Source organism: Pteropus vampyrus, unplaced genomic scaffold, assembly GCF_000151845.1.
Source record: "Pteropus vampyrus isolate Shadow unplaced genomic scaffold, Pvam_2.0 Scaffold223, whole genome shotgun sequence".
Lineage (NCBI taxonomy): Eukaryota > Metazoa > Chordata > Mammalia > Chiroptera > Pteropodidae > Pteropus > Pteropus vampyrus.
The window spans coordinates 2,547,888-2,568,437 of NW_011889004.1; the positions used below are offsets into that span (position 1 = coordinate 2,547,888).

Consider the following 20,550-nt stretch of genomic DNA (forward strand, 5'->3'; position numbering starts at 1 on the left):
GTGGCCAACACCGGGGGTGAAGCAGGGTGCAGATGCCCCAGGCTGCCCTTTGTGTTTGCCTCAGAGGCAGTGATGCCGCCTGAGTGACCGAGACAGGGCCTTGGGAATGTGCCCATCACCTGGAGGACTGCAGCAGGGTCAGGACTGCCCCCGCCCGCCTTTCTCAGAGACCATTCTCTCCTTTTCCAAATGAGACATGGACTGTTCTGAGCTTTTGAAAATAGCATCGATGCTGAGCGTTTTGGGCTCTTTCCCCTGGGAAGGCAGCAGGACTGTGGGTGCAAAGACACCTTTGGATAACACTCATCTTCTTGGTTTAGGTCTGCCCAACCCTGCCCTCCAAGCCCTCTGCAAGCTCATCACTGCCTCAGAGACGGGCGAGCAGCTCATCAGCCGGGTGAGTTGAGCCAGGAAGTCTGAGCCCAGGCCTGAGGGCTCTACTGAGTTGGAAAGAGTGATTTGGCCCTAAACATGCAAGGAACATGCAAGGAACATGCAAGTAATGAAGTCTCATTGCTTTTTTCAGCCTTAGTGATTAGAAGAAAAAGGCGAAAGCTAGGAGTGAGAGAACAGCCTTCCCCAACACATGCTAGACCTGGAGGGGTGCTGAGTCCCAGAGCTGTAGGGCCTTCAGAGGATGCTTAAGGGGCCCATCACCCGTAGTCTTGGGGCATTTCCTCAACTCTCCATTCAGTGGCCTCCTACACCTTGGCATCCCCACGCACCAGTTTTTTTCCTGCTGATTGCCTAGTGTTACAGCCGCCTTCCCTAAGCCAGCAAGTGTAGGGCCAGCCTGGCTGCAGGTGTTCCATCCAGTATTCACTCTCTGATCAAAATACGAACCCACCTGAAACAAAATAGCCACTGAGGCACAGTAGTGAACACAAACAGATCCATTTCAAGATACTCCTTCGTTGGTTTTTAAAAATGTGTTTTTAAAGAAAATATAGATCTAACTTAGGCATTTGGAGATTCTCTCAGCACTGTACAGGCCCTTCCCAGCTTGGCCTCAGAGCTTCTGGTCTTCCTGCTGGCTGGTGAGGGCCCGGAACAAGCCCCAGGGTGACAGTCATGTGCGGGAGGGCTCCTGGAGCGTAGCAACCCATGAAGAGCACAGAGCAGTTTTCTCTGGTCATCTTGGAATGTAATAATTTGAAGAAAAAAGTGCAATTATTATATATTTATCAGCAGATATCATTTTAAACAGAAATATTTCAGTGTGGAGATCAAGCTCCTCCATCTAGGATTAACCTCTGAAAATCTGAATGGTACGTGGAGCCTCCATGTCCCTAGTGTAGTTTCCAGCCTACATCTAGAACGCAGTCCAGTCTGGCTCTTTCGTTGAGTTCCTACTCATCTAGTAATAAGTGTTACACCTGCTTTTGAATAGAATCAGGAAGACACTTTTGGAACGTTGCAGATTAAAAACATCCTGAACCCAGGAGTGCTAGAACCCTATGCTCTACAAAAAGAGAAAGCTAGAATTACATTTGCCAGGCAAGACTGAGAACCCAAAAAGCCAGTTGCTTAATTTCTTTGCTTTTGGTGGCAACACAGGGACTTTCTGCCTGATATCCTCCTGGCCCCTGGGAAGTGTCCTGGGCTACCTCCAGTGTGGCTAGTGGATGGTGGACATTTCCTGAGTCACTCTGGAACCATGGACTTTGGTTTACAGAGTGGCCTATAAATGCCCACTGTGCCCCTTCCCCACCTGAGTACAGCCTGCCCTGCTCCTCTCCTGGCAAAGGGCAGGGCCTAGCTGACCCTGACCCTTGACCCCAAGTACGTCTGGCCTGGGCGTGGCTGTTCATTTTCTTGTGTGTCCCTGCTGACTCTCGCTCCTCTCCCCTCCCAGTCAGAGCCGCGGGCCTGGTGTGGCGCTTCCTAAAGCAGTGATCAGCTCATAATGCATAACAACCTGTGCTTGAGTCTAAACTCTCTCTCTCTCTCTTTCTCTCTCTCTTTCTTATAATCTGCTGGCCGAAGGCTGTTAAAAATATGGTTGGAATGGTAAGTACTACTTTAAGTAGCAACTGTCGTCAGGTGAGCCCCTAAACCCACCCCCCCAAGTTCCCCTTGGCACGCTCTGTCTCTCAGAGCCGCATGCACATGCCAACACGTTCTCAGACTGCGGTGGCCAGTGCCGCTGGCTCAGGCGGTCTGCCCCCTTCCTCTGCTCTGGCTCCCCTTTTTCTGCTCCACCCTTCTTGTGTTCTTGATTTGACCTTTCAGTTTCCATCAGAGTAGCAGGGGCAGAAGCGACTCTGAATGACACTGTGTGAGTCCACACAAGACCCCAGAGTAGTGTTCACAGACTCAGGCAATCTGAAACACCATGGGCACTTGAGTGGGTTCTGTGGGTTCGAGTGCTGAGGTTCTAGAATGTCACCTTGGGTTCCTCTTCACCATTTACCTCAAGATCATAAAGATGACTTTAAACAAAAAGAGGGAGATGACCAGGCCTATAACCCACCCCTCATTTAGTTCCCAAGCCCCTCACGTGCTGAGTAGCCCCGCAGAGAGTGTGCGCGAGGGAAGATGCGAAGCAGAAACCCTGTGAGTCGGCCCCTTGAGTTTCCCACAGAGAGGACAGTAGGCATGGAGGCACTGTAAAGAGAATTTCAAATGCTATACACGTGCAAGGTCATTAGTGATGACAACAGATGACACAAGAATAACCTGGGGACAAATCCTAGGCGGGCCAGAGGGGAAGGAAACACTGGGAAGGAGTGAGAACTCATACTGTCCCCCCCTTACTAAGCTCCACCAGGTGCTGGTCCAGCTGCAGGCCTGCGAGAAGGAGCAGGACTTTGCATCATCCCCCATTCAGGTCTCCATCAGCGTCCAGCTGTGGCGACTCCCGGGATGTCACGAATTCCTGGCGGCTCTAGGTAGGACAGTCTTTGACTTAACTGGTTTCTTTAGTTCCATTTTTTTAAAAAATCTATATTTATCCTAGTTTTTGTTGGGTAAGGTTGGTGGATTCTTAGGAGTCTGTTTTCTCAATAGTTAAAGATTCTAGAGCTTTAGTACAATTCCCAAATGGCCCCCCAGCTTTGTCCCATTTCTCTTATGTTACGATCTCATCTCTTTTGTTTGTAGTCATCTTAATCTGCTAGATTCCAGTATTGTTGAGAGTCAGGCTATGATTAAAAGCTAAAGAAAACAGTCATAAAATAATGGTTTTAATGTTCTTTATTACTGGAAACTGGCAGAAAAAAATAATATTGAAAGAAACCACCTTTGATTTGACTGTGGGGACCTAGAACTGCACATATGAGGGTCCTTATTCAATCTAAGACTTCCTTTTTCAACACTAATGCAGCTGAGGCAGCTCCCAGTGTAACTGCTACTGACAGCAGATGCATCTATTGATAAAGCAGAGACTAGTCTGCTCTCCTGCTCCACTTAAGTGCGTGTGTGACTTACTTGAGAGCAATTCACACCATAGTTTTTTATAAACACCTGTTATGTGCCAGACAGTGTTCTGGGCACTGGGGATGAAGCAGTGAGCAAAGGACAAAAAGCCCTGCCCTCTTAGAGTTTTCATTCCAATGGGGAAGATAGTAAATAATCTAGTGAGGGCACACCACGACAGAAAAAAGCATCAGAGACTGTTTATTTTTGAGTTCAGAGATGAAAATGTACCGTAGAATAATGCTGAGTGAACCTAATTCCCAAAGGAATGATAGTATCATACCAATATCAGAATCTTTAAGAATAAAAATATAGACACAAATTTCTTTTGGTAAATACTGTCATGAAATGCACAGCATGCTGACAATGGCAGCATTGTAAATTATAGATCCCTGTCACTGGAACGTTGAAATCAGAGGAGGGAAAGGCCAGATATCACAGGTGCCTGTCCCCTGGGCCTTCAGCACCCAGTGTTTGCGCTGTTTCAAGCGGAGCTCAGTGACCTGCCGAGGAGGCTGAGTGAAGATTTTCAGGCCCTAAATTCTTGCTTGGTGTTGTCTTTCTGTGGACACAGCATCTGTTTGGCTTCTTCCTCTTTAGTTCTTCCTGGGGAGATGGACTGGGTGCCTCTGCAATGCCTCTTAATAAGCCTAAGTGCTGTGGCAACAGCTCGTTAGCCAGCCTCTGCTCAGGAGGCTCACGCCCTTTGTTGTGCCCGCTCCAAGTCTCAGCGCAGCCCCGTGGGCTTTGGCAGAGCAGAGCGCCTGCACATTGGTTCAGCCAAGATAGCAGATTCTCCACTGCTGCACAGAGCTTATTTTAAAGCCCTGGGTGGGAGACACTGAGCACGTATGGAGACACTGTCCTGGCCCTTGTGCAGCTTCCACCTTCCTGTGTACCAGCTTTAAATACTGGGCCCAATGCCAGGAGGAGTGGCCAGTTTTTGTCCTGGACAACCTCCTTTAAGTGGACTGTTCTGCGAACAAACAGAAAACAAATGTTAAAGAGCCTTATTCTGACCCTCAGCTCTCAAGAACATAGTTCAGGGTAAGAAAGAAGCCAGTGCCCTATGAAGGGACAGAGGGGGTCTGTGCGGTTTGCACATGGGGCACCCCACTGGCTGAGGGGCCTGCAGGGGTTCCTATTGACAATGTACGAGGAGCCCTACAGCTCTCATCCCTTTCAAGATATGGAGTCTTCCCTAAGGAAGCTGATGTTTATATTCTTTGCTCCACTAGGTTTTGACCTTTGTGAAGTTGGCCAGGAGGAAGTAATCCTGAAAACCGGGAAACAAGCCAATCGAAGAACCATGCACTTTGCGCTCCAGTCTCTGCTCGCCCTTTTCGGTGAGAGTTCCGCCCAGAGCCCCCTGGGGACGGAGGCCAGCACAAATCTGGCAACATTTTGGGAAGGGGAAGAAATATTTTATTTACTGCTCTTAAACAGCCTTTAGGCCGTTTAAGAGCAGTAAATAAAAACTACCTGCTTTCACAGAACTTGCAGTTAAAATACACATATTATATAAGATGAGGTGTTGCCTAGTGCTATTAAGAAAACAAATCAAGTAAGAGATTAGAAAGTAAGAGGGTGGCCGCAGAGCAGACAGGACGAGGGAGGAGCTCCACCCAGACCACGGGGCCTGGGAGGCAGGTGTCGACCCCAGGGGCACACCTGCCTGCCGACCTCAAGGGGCCACGCTAGCTGCAGCAGAGAGACTAAATGCTGGCTCCACTGGATCTGCTCAAGAATGTATGTCAGACAGAAAGGATCAAAGGTAACACCGTTTTTTGGAACTGCCAGAATGGGGCTGCCTTTTGCTGAGACCTTGAAAGTAGCAGGAAGAGCGGGTTTGAGTTTTACTTTGGACATACTAAGTTTTGAAAAAAGTATCTATTAGATACCTACATAGGCAGCTGCTTATAAGAATGTGGAGTTCTGGGAGAGGTCAATGTGGAGATATAAATGTGCATACAGGGCCAAGGGCAAGAGGACTATGTCCTGTGGGCATTCTGGGGTTCAAAGGTCACACTGAGGGGCCTGGGAAGGAGCAGTCAGGGCAGAGTGTGATGGCCTGAGAGGAGTGGGCTAAGAAAGGCGGGAGGGGAAGCAGTGTGGAGAGTGTGTGTGAATGACTTTTGTGTATGTGTGAGGCTGCTGGGATGTGGAGCAATGGGGCTGTCGCTGGAGGGACAGTGAGTGTGGGTCTAGGACAGGGGACATCACAGATTTAGCACAGACCCTAGTCAGAGCTGCAGGCAGATGTGCAGGACTGTGAGCTTGTCTAGGGTGTTTATGTCCCTATGTAAGGTTTCCTTTATCCAACAGAACCATGTTTTTCAAGATGAATTCAGGTTATACATAAGTAGCACTTATAAAGATGGTTGTGAATTTGAAAGAAAAATCAAAACCATACAGAATTCTAACTGCCCTCTGGGTACGTATGTTTTGTCTTAGATTCTACTGAGCTGCCCAAGCGCCTCAGCCTTGACAGCTCATCCTCCTTGGAGTCCCTGGCCTCAGCTCAGTCTGTCTCCAATGCCCTGCCCTTGGGCTACCAGCATCCTCCCTTCTCTCCCACTGGTGCAGACAGCATTGCCTCAGATGCCATCTCCGTGTACAGTCTGAGCTCCATCGCTTCCTCGATGAGCTTTGTCTCCAAGCCCGAGGGTGGGTCAGAAGGTGGGGGCCCCCGAGGTCGGCAAGACTATGACAGGTCCAAGAATGCTTACCCACAGCGATCCACTCTGCCCCGGAGCCGGCTGTCCCCCCAGACCCGCCCTGCAGGCAGCAAAGACGAAGAAGAATATGAAGGGTTTTCCATCATCAGCACTGAGCCTTTGGCGGCCTACCAAGAAAACAGAAAGACAGGCTTCTCACCAGATCACAAACAGTCCCGAGGAGGGACAGCTGGAGGTGTGAAAGTTTCAGTAAGCTCCAAGGGGAGTGTAAGCACTCCAAATTCTCCAGTTAAAATGACTTTGATTCCCAGCCCAAACTCACCCTTCCAAAAGGTTGGAAAACTAGCAAGTTCAGATACGGGAGAATCAGACCAGTCTAGCACAGAAACAGACAGTACTGTGAAATCTCAAGAAGAAAGCAACCCAAAGCTTGATCCACAAGAGTTGGCCCAGAAGATTCTAGAAGAGACACAAAGTCATCTCATTGCGGTGGAGCGTCTTCAGAGGGGCAGCAGTCAGAATAGCAAGAATAATAACCCAGAAGATGGCCTTTCTGTGCCAAATAGTGCCGCCATCTTCAGAGCATCAGAAACAAGTGCTTTCAGCAGGCCTGCCCTCTCCCATCAGAAGAGTCAGCCATCACCAATCACAGTTAAACCAAAGCCCCCAGCCAGAAGCTCATCCCTGCCCAAGGTGAGTTCAGGCTACAGCAGCCCCACCACCTCGGAGGCATCCATCAAAGACAGTCCGAGCCAGCACAGTGGCCGGCCGTCACCTGGCTCCGACTCCCAGACTTCCTTGACCGACCAGCCTCTCTTTAAACTGAAGTACCCCAGCTCTCCTTACAGTGCCCACATTTCCAAATCACCAAGGAACATGTCCCCAAGCTCAGGCCATCAATCTCCTGCTGGCAGTGCACCATCCCCAGCACTCTCCTATTCCTCAGCTGGTTCAGCGCGCTCGAGTCCAGCTGATGCTCCTGACATAGACAAACTAAAAATGGCAGCCATTGACGAAAAGGTGCAGGCCGTCCACAACCTGAAGATGTTTTGGCAGAGCACACCCCAGCAGTCCACGGGACCAATGAAAATATTTCGAGGGACCCCTGGAACAATGACTTCCAAAAGAGATGTCCTCAGTCTATTAAATTTGTCGCCTCGGCATAATAAGAAAGAGGAAGGAGTAGACAAGCTTGAACTTAAGGAACTGTCTTTGCAGCAACATGGAGAAATGCCACAAAAGGCCCCTCCCAACGGACATTGGCGCAGTGAGACCACCACACTGAGCACGCTGCCGCTGCCCACCAGCCCTCCCGCTGCGGCTCCCGCTCGCCCTTTGAGACTTCCTTCTGCAAACGGCTACAAGTTTCTGTCCCCAGGAAGATTTTTTCCTTCCTCTAAATGCTAAAGCATCTTTTATACCCACGGACTCAGAGTGCTGCAGCCCGCGAGGAGGATCTGGGCATTCACTGGCCTACTCCCTTGTCTGAATGCAGGCACCCCATGAAGCCACCGGCCCCCTCGCGATGGGTGCACTCTCCAGGTGAGGGGTGCCACCACACCCAGAGGTCACCACACATTCAGCTAGTGGCTTCTCTGGGACTATGGGCCAGAGTCACCAAAAGCCAGGATTTCTGTGGGGTTGGTACAAGAGGCTCGTGGAATTTTCTACACACTTCACCAAATGTTTACCTTTGAACTCCTTGCTTCTCATCTTTGATGTGATTCTTCAACAGGATTTTTGTAGAAAAATGGTCATGGTTCTGGGGTGGGGAGAGGAAAGGGAGCACATATTTTGCTAAGAGGTAGATATGCAGTACCTTTTGTACACAGAAATACAAATAGAGCTTTTTTAAGGCTTTCAGGTGCTGGTTGGGGGTGGGATACATAAAATCTAACCTGAATTCTACATGAAGGTGATATATTAGCCAAAAACCAAAAAATGGCTTTAAAAATGCCAATGATTTGTAATTAAATTGTAGCAATTCTGGTCTCATTATATCGTAACATCACAGTAACAATGCAATAATTCACACAGAAACAGTGCTTCCATCCCGAACTCTGTTCTGCCTCATCGAGCTCTACAAAAGTCCTTGGGGCCCCACTGTTAACCAAACTTGAATTTTCTTAAAAATTTTATGTAACTCTTATCCAGGCATTTTAGAACTATGCAATTGTGATTTTAAAATGCAACTTTGTGCTTTTAAAACATTATTGACCTTTTTTTGTATGTGGATAAACAACTTGGTTTTCTTATCAACAGTCCTTTGCATTTATAGCTATTATTTTTAAAAGCTCAAAAAGTTTTTTAAAATGTCAAATTTTGAATAGTCATCAATAAGTAATTACCAAGTTTTTTGGGGAAAGATTGAAATTATTCAGTTTCCTTATAGCAAAAAAAAAAAAATCCCCTGGCTAACTAGATTTGACTGTAGCCTTCCAGCTCTTATTCCCTTTACTAGCTGCTTAATTTTATTATTTTCCCATCTCCAGGCCTCTAAAGCCACTTCTATCAGAATCTGTTGCCAGGTTCCCACAAGCCCAGCACCCCCATGCCTGTGAGATGCACATGGACCCTCACCTCAGCTGTGACTAGTGCCCCTTCCTCCTGCATCTGAAGGACAAGCCCCCTCCGCTCCCTCAGAAAGCTGTAATGTCTGCAGCCTGAAAAGCAAGGGTCTTCTGCTGGATTTATATCCAAATTCTTCCTGGATAGGGAAACAGACATCCTTGAGAGTGTCATAGTAAAACAGGTATATTCCTACAGCTGTGACAGTACACTGAAACCAGTGCCAACGAGGAGGAGACAAAAGAATAGTCTAGGTAGGAGCAACCATTAACTTATTTGAGTAAAGAAATGAAAAGCTGAAAATCATATTAGTATTAAGTTTAGTTGGAGAATTTAAATAAGACTTTTAATTCTAAAATTGAGTCCCACCACCTTCAGCGTGAGGGTATATGTGTATCTATGGGCAGCCACTTGGCCCAGGACACCAGCAACACATGGAGTGGACAGGATGGGCCTGGCAGGAGGGACACTAACATCAAGATCCCCAGGTAGTTTTTAACCTTGGGTAGGATGGATCTCACTTTATAAACATATCCTGACCACTTACCCTGTTTCTCCTTGTACTCCGAAAAGAGAAAAGGATAATATTTGTGTTGTTTTTCTGAGCTATGGTCATAGAGGTTTTTGCATTTAATCCAACAGCCATATTGACAAAAGCAAACAATAAGGATGTCCCATTCTAACCTTGATCCCAACGCTGGAAGAGAAATACTTTACTTTATAAAAAAGCAAGTAATTTATGAGGTTGTCTTTATGTCAGTAGGGAAAAACATAAATGGTCACAAAAGTACTATTGTAGCGGATGAAAGCCAAGTTTATAGCACTGTGCATTATTACATGGCAGAATCAGGTCCTCAAAAAAAACTAAACCTCAAAGTAAATTTCTGAATCCATATGTAGATAGTTGGGCTGTTTCTTTCTCAGCAAATTTCAGCCTCTTTCCCAAGTGCCAAGGAGCCCTGGAGGAAAGGCCTGGGGCCTGTGCTCCCTCTACAAGATGAGGGTGCTGCCCCACTGGCCCACCTCTAAGCGCAGGCCCTCCACCACCCAGACCGCTTCCTGTGCTTATCAAGCCTGGGAGGACTCGTGGATCCTAACCTGGTTTTAGTCCTACGTACACTGTTGTTTTGGATTTCATGTTGAAAAGCCAAATGGTATTTTTTTTGTCCTAGATATAAGCTTCAATGAAGGAAAGCAAAGATGATGGAATAATGAGACCAAACTAAAAATCACTGTAGAGTCGCCGCTTCTTTATGTTTACCGTCAGTCTTGGTGTTTTCTATATGAGTGAAATGGACGTAAAATCAAGGCGAATTTTTCAGGCTACGCTGAAAAGAAAACCATGCACTTAAAAATTATGAGACTGTATAATTCACAGATTTCTTTTACAGATCAAGGGTTGGCAAACTACAACCCACAGGCTAAATCTGGTCAGAGGCCAAATTTTTTACATGAGCTAGGAATGGATTTTACATTTTTAAATAGTTATATAAAGCACCTATATATTCTTGATTTTGCCTCTTGGCCCACAAAGCCTAAAATATCTTATACCTGGTCTTTTAAGAAAGTTTGCTAACTCCTGGTATAGATAACAGAAAACACAATTAGAATAATGTATTGTTTCTACAATCTAGAGAAAGTGTCAGGTTGTGGACAAAATTAGCTGGTGTGCATGGGAACCCTGAGCCATGTGCACAAAAGCAAATGACCCTCCATAGCACTTGGCCGTTTGCCCCACTTTGGAAGGAGCCAGAGGATGTGGGTAAAATTTACAAAAATATTTTTTTCCTCCATATGCAGATAGCATTGCTTTTTCAGCTCAGGAAACTGGGTCCTGCCCCTACTCTTCTCCGTCAGATGCAAACATACTGCACACAAGCAATAAAAATCTCCCTCTCTTCGAGACCTTGGGGTGACAGACCGCAAAGCAAGGGAGTGGCAGACTCGATCTTAATTCTCAGCAGTGAACCACGCCAACTACTTCGCTGATTCTAAGTCAAAATACCAGGACAAAATTAACTACTAAAATTTACATTTTGATACACATTATTGTGTAGTAAATGAAAATAGTCTCACCTCCATCCCATTTGAATAAATTCCTGGTCCACACTGATACTTGCTGGGTCTCAGCAGGAGACCAGGTGCTGCACACACTGTCCTATCCAGATCTTGTCTGTCCCAGTGACTCAGAAGGTGATCACTGTAGCAAGTCTCCAGTACGGTGCCTGCCCGTCCCACCACCTGCCACCACAAGATTAGTCACTTTGTTAGTTTCAGTTTAGGTTGGAAAAAATACCAATTATCTGGTTTGCTTTTAGTAAGTAGGCATAAAGTGAAAATTGTATAATTTTTCATCACATATTTTGTTTTATCTAAAATGATTGTACATGTGGTTTGTGAACTAAGCCCTTGTTTGTGCCAGATCCTTCAAAGATATTCCATGTAAGGACAAATGCGGTCACCTCTTCCTTCTTCAGACCCCTTTCCCCACTTGGCACTCACGCCCCTTGTATGCAGTGTTAGCCATCTTTGGCCCATGTGGACTTTTTTTGTAAAGTACACAGTTTCCAGATGGCATTAAACTTTTTATATTATGAAATTTATCATGTAAAAAGAACTTCATATTTTTATTGAGACTGCTAAGGCACTTGGCCTTCCTTTGTGATTTCAGTGTCTATTAAAGCATGAGTTCCCTCGGTTTTAAGTGCTGTTATCTGAATTGCTTTCTATACACATTCCACATTTTCTAGGTTTCTTTGCAGCACACAGAGTGGCCATGTGTCATAAATGAGCACAGATCTCTGTCTAGAGTTTTATCCTTATAAATGCATTGCAACCTCACATTTGCCAGGAGCAGAGCACAGGCTTCTCCAGCTCTATGGCACTAGGTACCTGTTAATGGATGGCTATTTAGATGGCTACATGCTTCTGATCATCTACGATCGTATTTGGAGGACCAGAAATTCTACAGTTTTATAAGTGTTTAGACTAAAACAAAAAAAAACCTAATAGTCCATTACCACCAGATCCCTGAATCTAAAGCAATTTCTAAGGAAAGTATTTCAGGGAGAAGGAAAACAATCCTACAGGTAAAAGTCTGAAAAGCATGAAGGAATAGTGAACAAAGAGCAGGTAAATGTAAAAAAATCAAAACAAATATTAATTGTATAAAAAGTACTGTCCCATTTGTGTAGACAATAATACGTAAAACAAGGAAGTTAAAGTGTTATAAGTTGTTTGGGAAGAGAAGACTTACTTTTAGAGTAAGTTAAATAAATGTGCATAATCACACAAAAATAGAAGTTAAGGGTTATACTTCCAAACTATTTAGCAGACAATAAGAAACTTTTAAAAACCTTAATTGAGCTAAAGGAATAGAAAAAGGAACAACAACAATCATTTTAAAAGCAGGATGAATATAAAATAAGATGACAGAAAATTACCCTAGTCATTATAAATGTAAGTGAACTAAACAATTAAAAAGATTGACATGATGATATGCCACATACTCTTTAAAAAACATATTTGCTGTTTGGAAAAAATATACCAAGGCATAAGGCCCTGAACTGGCTGACAATAAAAGGATCAGCAAAATAGACTTTAAAATATAAAAACAAAAAATTCATATTCTAATGTTTAAAAAATACTTAGCAGAAAGGCAACATTCTAAATTTGTATGCAGCTAACCATAAAGCTTAAAAATTCATAAAGTAAAAACTGGCAAAATACAAGCTTGGAAAACTACATTGTCATAATGAGAGATTCTACCCTCTACTCTCAGTAACTGATGGATGAAGCAGACCAAAATTTAGAAAGCATATAGTAGGCTTAAACGAATTCAGCAAACAGAGAACCTGGCCTTAGAGAATCCACATTCTTCACAAGCACACATGGACTACTTTATGAAGACAGGCCCTGTACAGGCCACATAGCAAGTCTCGGCAAACACTCAGGAATAAGTATCGTCGCCACCATTTCCGCTTGCATGCTATTTTCAGGACTTACATATACAGTATAGAATAGCTTAAGAATAAAATAAACTTTAAATTCCATAAAAATTAATGGGACGCAGTTAAAGTGGCATTTTAAAAGAAAAATGTACAGCCCTCAATGTTTACATTCAAGGGTAATATTCAAAATACGTAACTGCATGAGCCCCAACCAAGGCCTGCCTGTCCTAAGCAGCCAGTGCCATGATACTAGCGTGTAGTGGCGTAAGGGAAAAATAACCACTGAGACAGGCAACCAATTCAAGAAGTTAGCAAAATAGCAAACCCAGACAGAAAAGAAGAAATAAGAGTCAGAAAATTCACAAAAGGCAATATAGAAGATCAAGAAAGGCAAAGTATCAAAAAGACAAAATATACTAATTTCTGGGAAGGGTGATCATTTTTGTGGTGGAGGGGCATGGGAGAAGCAAGAGAAGGAGATGTGGATACAGCTTAAGATGCAGCAGCGATTAAAAAATAAAATACTTTGAACATTTTTATGCCCATATGTGTGAAAATACAAAATAATAATATTGTTTAGGCATACCTGTTTGAGGTATCTAGAATGCATAGAATGAAAGACCTCAAATTCAGGAGAATGGTGCCACTGTCAGGGAGAGAAGAAAAGTAATTAGAATCAGAAGCAGTATATGAATGACTTCATAAACTGCTTGCTCACATGTAGGAACTATTTGATAATGAATGAATGAATGAATGAATGGCCTGGACAGAAGGCAGCTCCCAGCCCTGTCCCTTCCCCCAACAGGCGGCCCTCCCTGACCTGCGCGTGCTGTGGGGCACCCCAGGTTCCCACCACACTAAGAAGGTTCGGGCTAGGCCCAAACCCCCAAGGCATACCACTAATCATCTCACAGAGCTACTAGGTGCCCTGGGCTTTCCTCGAAATCGTGGCCCACCAGATAAGGGTCAGATCTGGACCTTAGAAATGGTATTTCACTTGTAGTGTGCCAAAGCTGTTGGGGTGGGGGGCTGTTGGTGGCAGGGAAATGGGACACACACGTACTCCCGTGTGTTCCCAGGTGCCCAGTGCATTCAGTCATTGTGATGTGGGGCTCATTTGTTACTGCGGCCCGGGCAGCCAGATGCTAGGTTGGTGGGGGTGGGGACTGAGACAAGCAGGGCAGGTTTGGGGTAACAGTGACAAAAGGGAGAATGAATGAAGAGTATCACTGGCAATGATACAACAATAAGTTCAATTACATTAACTTTTAGAAAAAATTATTAAAAGTCTGGTGCAAGAAAGAAAACTTAAAAGAAATCAAAGCCCATAAAACTAAAATGGTAATCAGAATTCCTTGCCCTTTACCCAACTCTCCAAAAAAATGTAGGCCCAGATGGTTTTACATGTATTTCACCAAACTTATAGGGCCAGCTGATCTCTTATCTTTTCAAATTAAGAAAATATAAAAATAAGAGAAGATATCCAAATAATCTCATGATGCTTTTCTTAATTCTAAGAAAACAATAGGCCCACTTCATTTTTGAACCTAGACATAAAAATCCTAAATAAAATATTGGCCATAAAATCCCTTTATTTTTAAAACTAGGAAAACATAATTGAAAGTGGATCTACGTGCTGATTACGAGAGCATCAGTCTGCTGATGAACACACATGTGCTATTCCTAAGGGGCCGGAGCCCTAGGCGGCACCTATAAACACACTCACATATGGAAACTAACAAGCATTAAACTATGAAAAGCATTACTACCCTGAGGACTGCAGTGGCCGAATTCTATGGTTCACACAGTAACTAGACAAGAAACAAATCTTTTATATCCTATTATAAGAACAATGAAATATGTACATCGGTGTAACGGGAATTCCAAGCTGTTCTACCATTTCTTAAGAAACAGTATAAGAACTATACTCACTGTTAAAGTAGAAACTGACGTTAGTACAACCATCTATAGAGCAAATCTAAGGACACAAGGTTAACACAGAGCTATGCAAGGATTTATGAGCACAACAGTGTGGTCCCTATTACCTTAGGAAATACAACTTATGTTCTCTGTTACTGCTAAAAACTGCATATCCAATTATGAATACATGTTTTGTTAGATGCTTCCTCGGAAAGAGAGAATGATCCTTAATGAAGATTTGGTTATGTGCTTGAGGACCTCAATTGACAGCTAATGCAAAAGACAAGTACGAGCAGGACTACCCTTAGCTATGGCAGCTGCTTTTTAATATTAATATTCTAATATTTTATTTATAGTTACTTTGTTTTGTTGTTTTTATTCTCAGAATTTCTGGACAGGGACTGCAGCTTGGTACCTTTCTCAATTTAAAGCCTTTCTTCAACTTTCCCAAAGAGCATGCATGCTTACAGCCTCTAATACTACTAAATAATGGCAAACAGCAGGGAACTGACAGGCTAATGCTGTATCCACTCCAGCAAATGAGGCCAAAACATCTGGATCCAAATACATTAAAAGGACATGTTGGCATTAAGGAAACATTTTGCCTCTCAAATGAATTTACACCCAATCTCAAGATATTTATTAAATTTCCAGCAATTGTGCAGTCGAGCTTCAGGGAACAATAATATTCTTAAAGATATAAATAGTCTCAATACATTTCTATTAAATAAAAAATTTTACAATTCTAAAATAACTGTAAATCCCAGCAGAACTCAGTGGCTAGCTACCCTTTTGGTTAACTGGGACAGGCAAATAAATTCTAATCTGCCTGGCAGTGTTTGGCCAAAGTCTGTTTATTTTTTTTTTTTCATATATAGAGCTTTCTGAATAGTCATTTACTTTTTGAACCAAAAATGCAAAAAGCACTTCTTATTTCAAGTCATTCATTTCACATATATTTGCAGAAGCTTTGTTGAAATTACAAAAATGTAGCCAGTGAAAAATAAACAAAGATAAAATAGATTTTAAAAAATCCATAAAATAAAGATGGTCCACTTTCCTTAATTAGATGCCATTCTCTCCTGCATTACACACAATTCAAACAGGATGAAGAATAAAAATGCCAGTCATTGTGCTCCCCCATACCCGCTCCCACCTCTCCTAAGAACCGCCTTGGCCCAGCCCCGAGGGACGGGGCAGTGTACAGAGGCAGCTGCGTTTATGCGGAGGGACCTAACTCCTGGCTGAGCTGACTAGGCCAGAGCAGAACCACCAATCCCGTGGGAGGTCAAACCTCCCTGCAATCACATTCCTTTTCTCATGAATTCAAATCCAGGAATCTTGACTAGATTAGGTCTTTGCAGCTAAAGTGAAAGCCAAAAGGGTAATGATGGAAATAGGTCAGTGGGGCCAGTGTGGCCATGTGTAGGCCAAAGTTGCAGAGGTGCAAAAACTATGAGTGAGTGGAGGAAACCAGCAGTAGAGACAGGTGAAAAGAACAGATGCGAAGGCAGCTTGAGAAAGACGAAGTCCCTTAAGCAGCCAAGTTTCAGGCCACTCGACAGTTCCATGTTCAGCTACTTGCCACTTGAGGTAACATGAATGAGACTTTTTCTCTTGATTTAATGGCCTTAATTATGGATGTTTGAACCTAAGGTATAACAGAAAAGTTAAAAGTGGAGTGGGGAGGAGGCTGTAGCATCAGGCAAACTGAAGAAAGAAGTGACAGCAAAGGAATACATATATATGATTGGGTAATAGAAGCACACACAAAGTATGGAGGTCTGAGGCCACACAGGGAAAGGCCATTACCGTAGCCCTGTATGGAATCAACGAGAAGAGAAATCCCGCGTTCCTCCTGACGGCTGGGGCTTGGCCTGCTCTCCCAGTACTGTGGAGGGAACTGCCTGGGCCCCGCTCCACACCGAGGAGCTCTGCTCGCCAGACTACTGAAGGGACAGCATGCCAACATTCTCCCCTTTCTCTCCTGTCACATTTTTCCTCTCAAACAAGTCATTCCTATCAGCATATAAATACACTGTAATCTCTCACATTAGCCCCACGTCTCCATCCAACGAACACCCCATTTCTCTGCTCTTCTTTTAGAATAAAGCTTCCGACTGGTCTATCTACTTTTTGCCCCTAACACAAGAACAGCTATATCCACATTGCAGAATCTAAGGGTTACGTAGTTCTCTGCAATGCAATACAAAGCATACAGCATCACTTATGAGGTACTCTTGAATAAAAGTTTCATCTGCATTTAATTAAGCTTTTAAGTATGTGCACATAACTGTCAATGAAAATGCAGATTATTAGAATGAGTTACACAACACCATGAGAAAACCATGAGGCAAGCCCAGAACGTGGGGCCACCCACACCACTCCATACAGTGCTTTTCAATACAACTTTCTGCAATGATGAATATCTGTGCTGTCCAACACAGTAACCACTAAGCACGTGTGGCTATTAAGCAACCAAAATATGGTTAGTGTGACCGAGAATCTGAATTTTATTTTAATATAATTTTGATTTATTTATATAGGCCTGGTCTCTTAAGCCAATATTAGAAAGAAAAAAATAGAGACTAGGTACTTTTCAAGAATAAAAGAATTTTAAATAAGAAGCATTACAACTGAGTGTAAATACAATTGCATTTCTAGATATTAGCAACAAACACTGGAAAACAAAATTAAAACCAATTCTATCTATAAACAGAAAATTGTCAATAAACAGAAAATTGATTAAAACACACTGAACTGTATAGTCAAAATGGGTACAGTTCATAACATTTGGCTTACACCTCAATAAAGTTGAAAAATACTTAGAATAAATTAAAGGTAAGACTTTTACATTGAAAACTATATAACACTGCTGAGAAAAAGACATAAATGGAGAGAGAGAATGGAATATTCAAGGATGGAATATTCAACACTGTTAATATATTAATTCTCCCCAAATTTATTTACAGAGTTTACACTATTGCAACCAAAATATTGGCAGGGAAAAAAAAATTCAAAAAGAAGAGGTTGCCCTCATACTTACTTTAAGGCTCCTGTAAGACTATATGATTTTGACATATGAAGAAGTGTATCAGTGGAAAGAATCTAGAAATATATGGAGAAAAGAGCCCAGACATACATGGTCAACTGATTTTCAATAAAGGGTGACAAGGGAATTCAATGGGTGAAGGACAGTATTTTTGATATATGGTACTAAAACAACTACATATTATGTAGGGAAATAAAACCTCAACAGGTACCTCAAACCATATTCAAAAATTAATTCAAGATGGATCATAAATCTAGACACAAAAGTTGAAATTATAAAGCTTCACACAGAAGACCTAGCTAGAGTCAAGCAAAGATTTCTTAAGACACAAAAAACTAACCATAAAAAAGTTAATAAATTGGAATCGAAATTAAAACCGTCTGCTCTTCAAAAGAAATACTAAGAAAATGACAAGGCAAGTACAGACTAGAACAACATATTCACAGTATCTTTACCTGACAAAAGACTTGTATCTGTAATATATATAAAACACCTGCAACTCAATAATAAAACATCAAACAATAAAGGCAAATGATTTGAATAGAAACATCACAAACGAAGATATATAAATGATCAATAAGCACATGAAAGTGTGCTCAGAATCATTAGTCATCAGGGAATGCAAATTAAAGTCACAATGAAAAAACATTTCCCATCTTTAGAATGGCCAAATTAAAAAGACTGACCATACGAAATACTGGTGAACATACAGAACTAGAATTCTCACACCTTGTTAGTGGGAGTGTAAAAATGATACAACTACTTTGGAAAAATGTTTGGCAGTTTCTCATAAAACTTAACATACACCCAATTGTATGTCTAAATATTTGCCTAAGAGAAATGAAGACAGATGCCTACACAGAGACTCATACAAGAATGTTCATAGATACTTTTATTCACAGTAGCCCAAACTAGAATAAACCCAAATGGCTATCAGCAGGTGAATGGATAATCAAATTTTGGTATAATCATACAATAGAATACTACGCAATAACGAGAAATAAATGGACACATACAACAACCTGAGTGAATGTCAGAAACGTGGTTCAAAAGAAGGCAAACACAGAAGAGTTCACACTTTATGATTCCACTTATATGAAGTCCTAGAATAGTCAAATCAATTTTTGGAGACAGAAATCAGGAGTGGTTGCCTCTGGGAAGAAAAGTGGATTGATTGGAAAGGAGTATGACAGAACTTTCTATTGGTGAGGGAACTGTTCCATATCTTACGAGAGCGTACATATTTGTTGAAACTCATCAAATTGTACCCTTAAAGTTTATATATTTTATTGTGTATAAAGTATATAAAAAGCCCTAGAAGGAGTTGAGGGGTAGACAAAAAATAACAAGCTGATTTTAAATTTTATATGGAAATGCAAAGAGGCCAAGAATACCCAAAGAAGTTCAGAAAATGAACAAAGCCAGAATCAAGCCCTATTATAAAGCTCTAATACTAAAGACAGACTGGGTTTGCTGAGAGACAGATGAAGAAAACACAACAGAAAGTCCAGAAACAGACCCCACACCTGATTTATGACAAAGATGACACTGCAGTACAATGGGGAAAGAATGAATTTTTCAATAAATGGAGCTGGGTCGACTGGATATACATATTTTAAAAAATTAATTTTGACCTCAAACTACATACAAAAATCAGTTCTTGATGGATTGTACATCTAAAGGTAAAAGGTAAAACTAAAAGGAAGTACATCTAGAAGAAAACACAAGAGGCTATAACCTTAAGGTAAGCAAATGTTTTTTATACACAATGTAAAAAATAGTAACAATAAAGGAAACATTTGATAAAGTGGACTATGAACCACAGAACGAGTAAATGAACAGTGGTGTGTGCGTACTATGGACTACTACATGGCAGCCGCATGTAAGAACAGAGATGAATTTCTCAAATGAAATGTTAAGCAAAAGAAGCCAGACAGAATGGAGCATATGCCGTATGTTTCCATTTATTATAAAGTTCAAAAACTAGCAAAACAAATGTATGGTTAAAGTTAGGATATTGTTTACTCTTCTGGTGGGAGACTGATACTTGCTTATCTGGATGGGTTCATATTGTATGATTACGATTTTTGTACTTTTCTCTGTGTTATATGTCAACATGCATAAAGTTAAAAAAAAAAAAACAAAAAACAAAAAACACAGTCTGATTTTTCTCACCAGTCTTGTTCCCTCTGGTCTTCTCCATCTCGGAAAAATAGCCACTCGGTCCAGTTGTTCAGGAAAAAACCAAAGACGCCTTGATCAACTAACTTCCTTTCTCGTGTGCACCACATACAATCCATTGCAAACCTTTTGACTCCATCATCTCTGCCACCCACTGACTGGCCTGTCATCACTCGCCTGGACTACTCACTGGCCTCTCCAGCTCCCACCCTTCTTCCCTTCAGTCTGTTCTCCACATGGCAGCCACAGCAAGTTTTAAAACACACATCAGCTCACCTTATCTGTTTGCTGCAAAGCCTTCAAGGCCAACGCCCTTCTAATGCCTATGACGTACTCTGAGATCTTTCCTCCCTGCTCACTCTACTCCAGTCAGAGCCCTTCTTGCTGCTTCTTAGATTTGTCAAACATGCTCCTGCCCAGGCCTCTCCACATGGCTGGCTCACTGGCCTTCAGCTTTCTGCTCTAATGTCACCCCTCAGAGACCTGCCCTGACCATTTTAAGAAGCACCACCCTTGCAATCGTGTTCTATTCCCTTTATTCCATCTTTAGTGTTCTTCATAGTTCTTATTATTACATGGTAATATATTAAATAGTTTGCTAAAGTCCACTAAGATAGGTATTTTTCTTTTGTTCACAACTACATCCTCACAATCTAGAATAGTGACTAGCACATATTTTTCAATGAAGGTTGTTGAATTACTAAATATAATGAAAGAAACATAAGACCTTCATGTAGAAAGTCATAAAGCTTTATGTAAAGATGTTAAAAAGAAAGATGAATCC

General features: G+C 42.4%; 2 protein-coding genes across 2 annotated transcripts in view; one reads left to right on the forward strand and one right to left on the reverse strand.

Moving 5' to 3' along the window:
• TTC28 (tetratricopeptide repeat domain 28) overlaps positions 1-7,857 on the forward strand; it is a 641,766-nt gene extending 633,909 nt beyond the window's left edge. Inside the window, exons 17-22 of the mRNA XM_023538443.1 lie at positions 134-137; positions 195-397; positions 1,987-2,010; positions 2,762-2,891; positions 4,656-4,763; positions 5,872-7,857. Coding sequence (XP_023394211.1) covers positions 134-137; positions 195-397; positions 1,987-2,010; positions 2,762-2,891; positions 4,656-4,763; positions 5,872-7,502 — 2,100 coding nt within the window. The 3' untranslated portion in view covers positions 7,503-7,857. The remainder of the gene's footprint in view (positions 1-133; positions 138-194; positions 398-1,986; positions 2,011-2,761; positions 2,892-4,655; positions 4,764-5,871) is intronic.
• Positions 7,858-8,494: 637 nt separating this feature from the next.
• Positions 8,495-20,550, reverse strand: part of LOC111747447 — a 62,134-nt gene continuing 50,078 nt past the window's right edge. The window contains exons 2-4 of the mRNA XM_023538425.1: positions 13,200-13,259; positions 10,740-10,904; positions 8,495-8,802 (exon numbers count right to left, since the gene is read on the reverse strand). Coding sequence (XP_023394193.1) covers positions 8,677-8,802; positions 10,740-10,904; positions 13,200-13,223 — 315 coding nt within the window. The 5' untranslated portion in view covers positions 13,224-13,259 and the 3' untranslated portion in view covers positions 8,495-8,676. The remainder of the gene's footprint in view (positions 8,803-10,739; positions 10,905-13,199; positions 13,260-20,550) is intronic.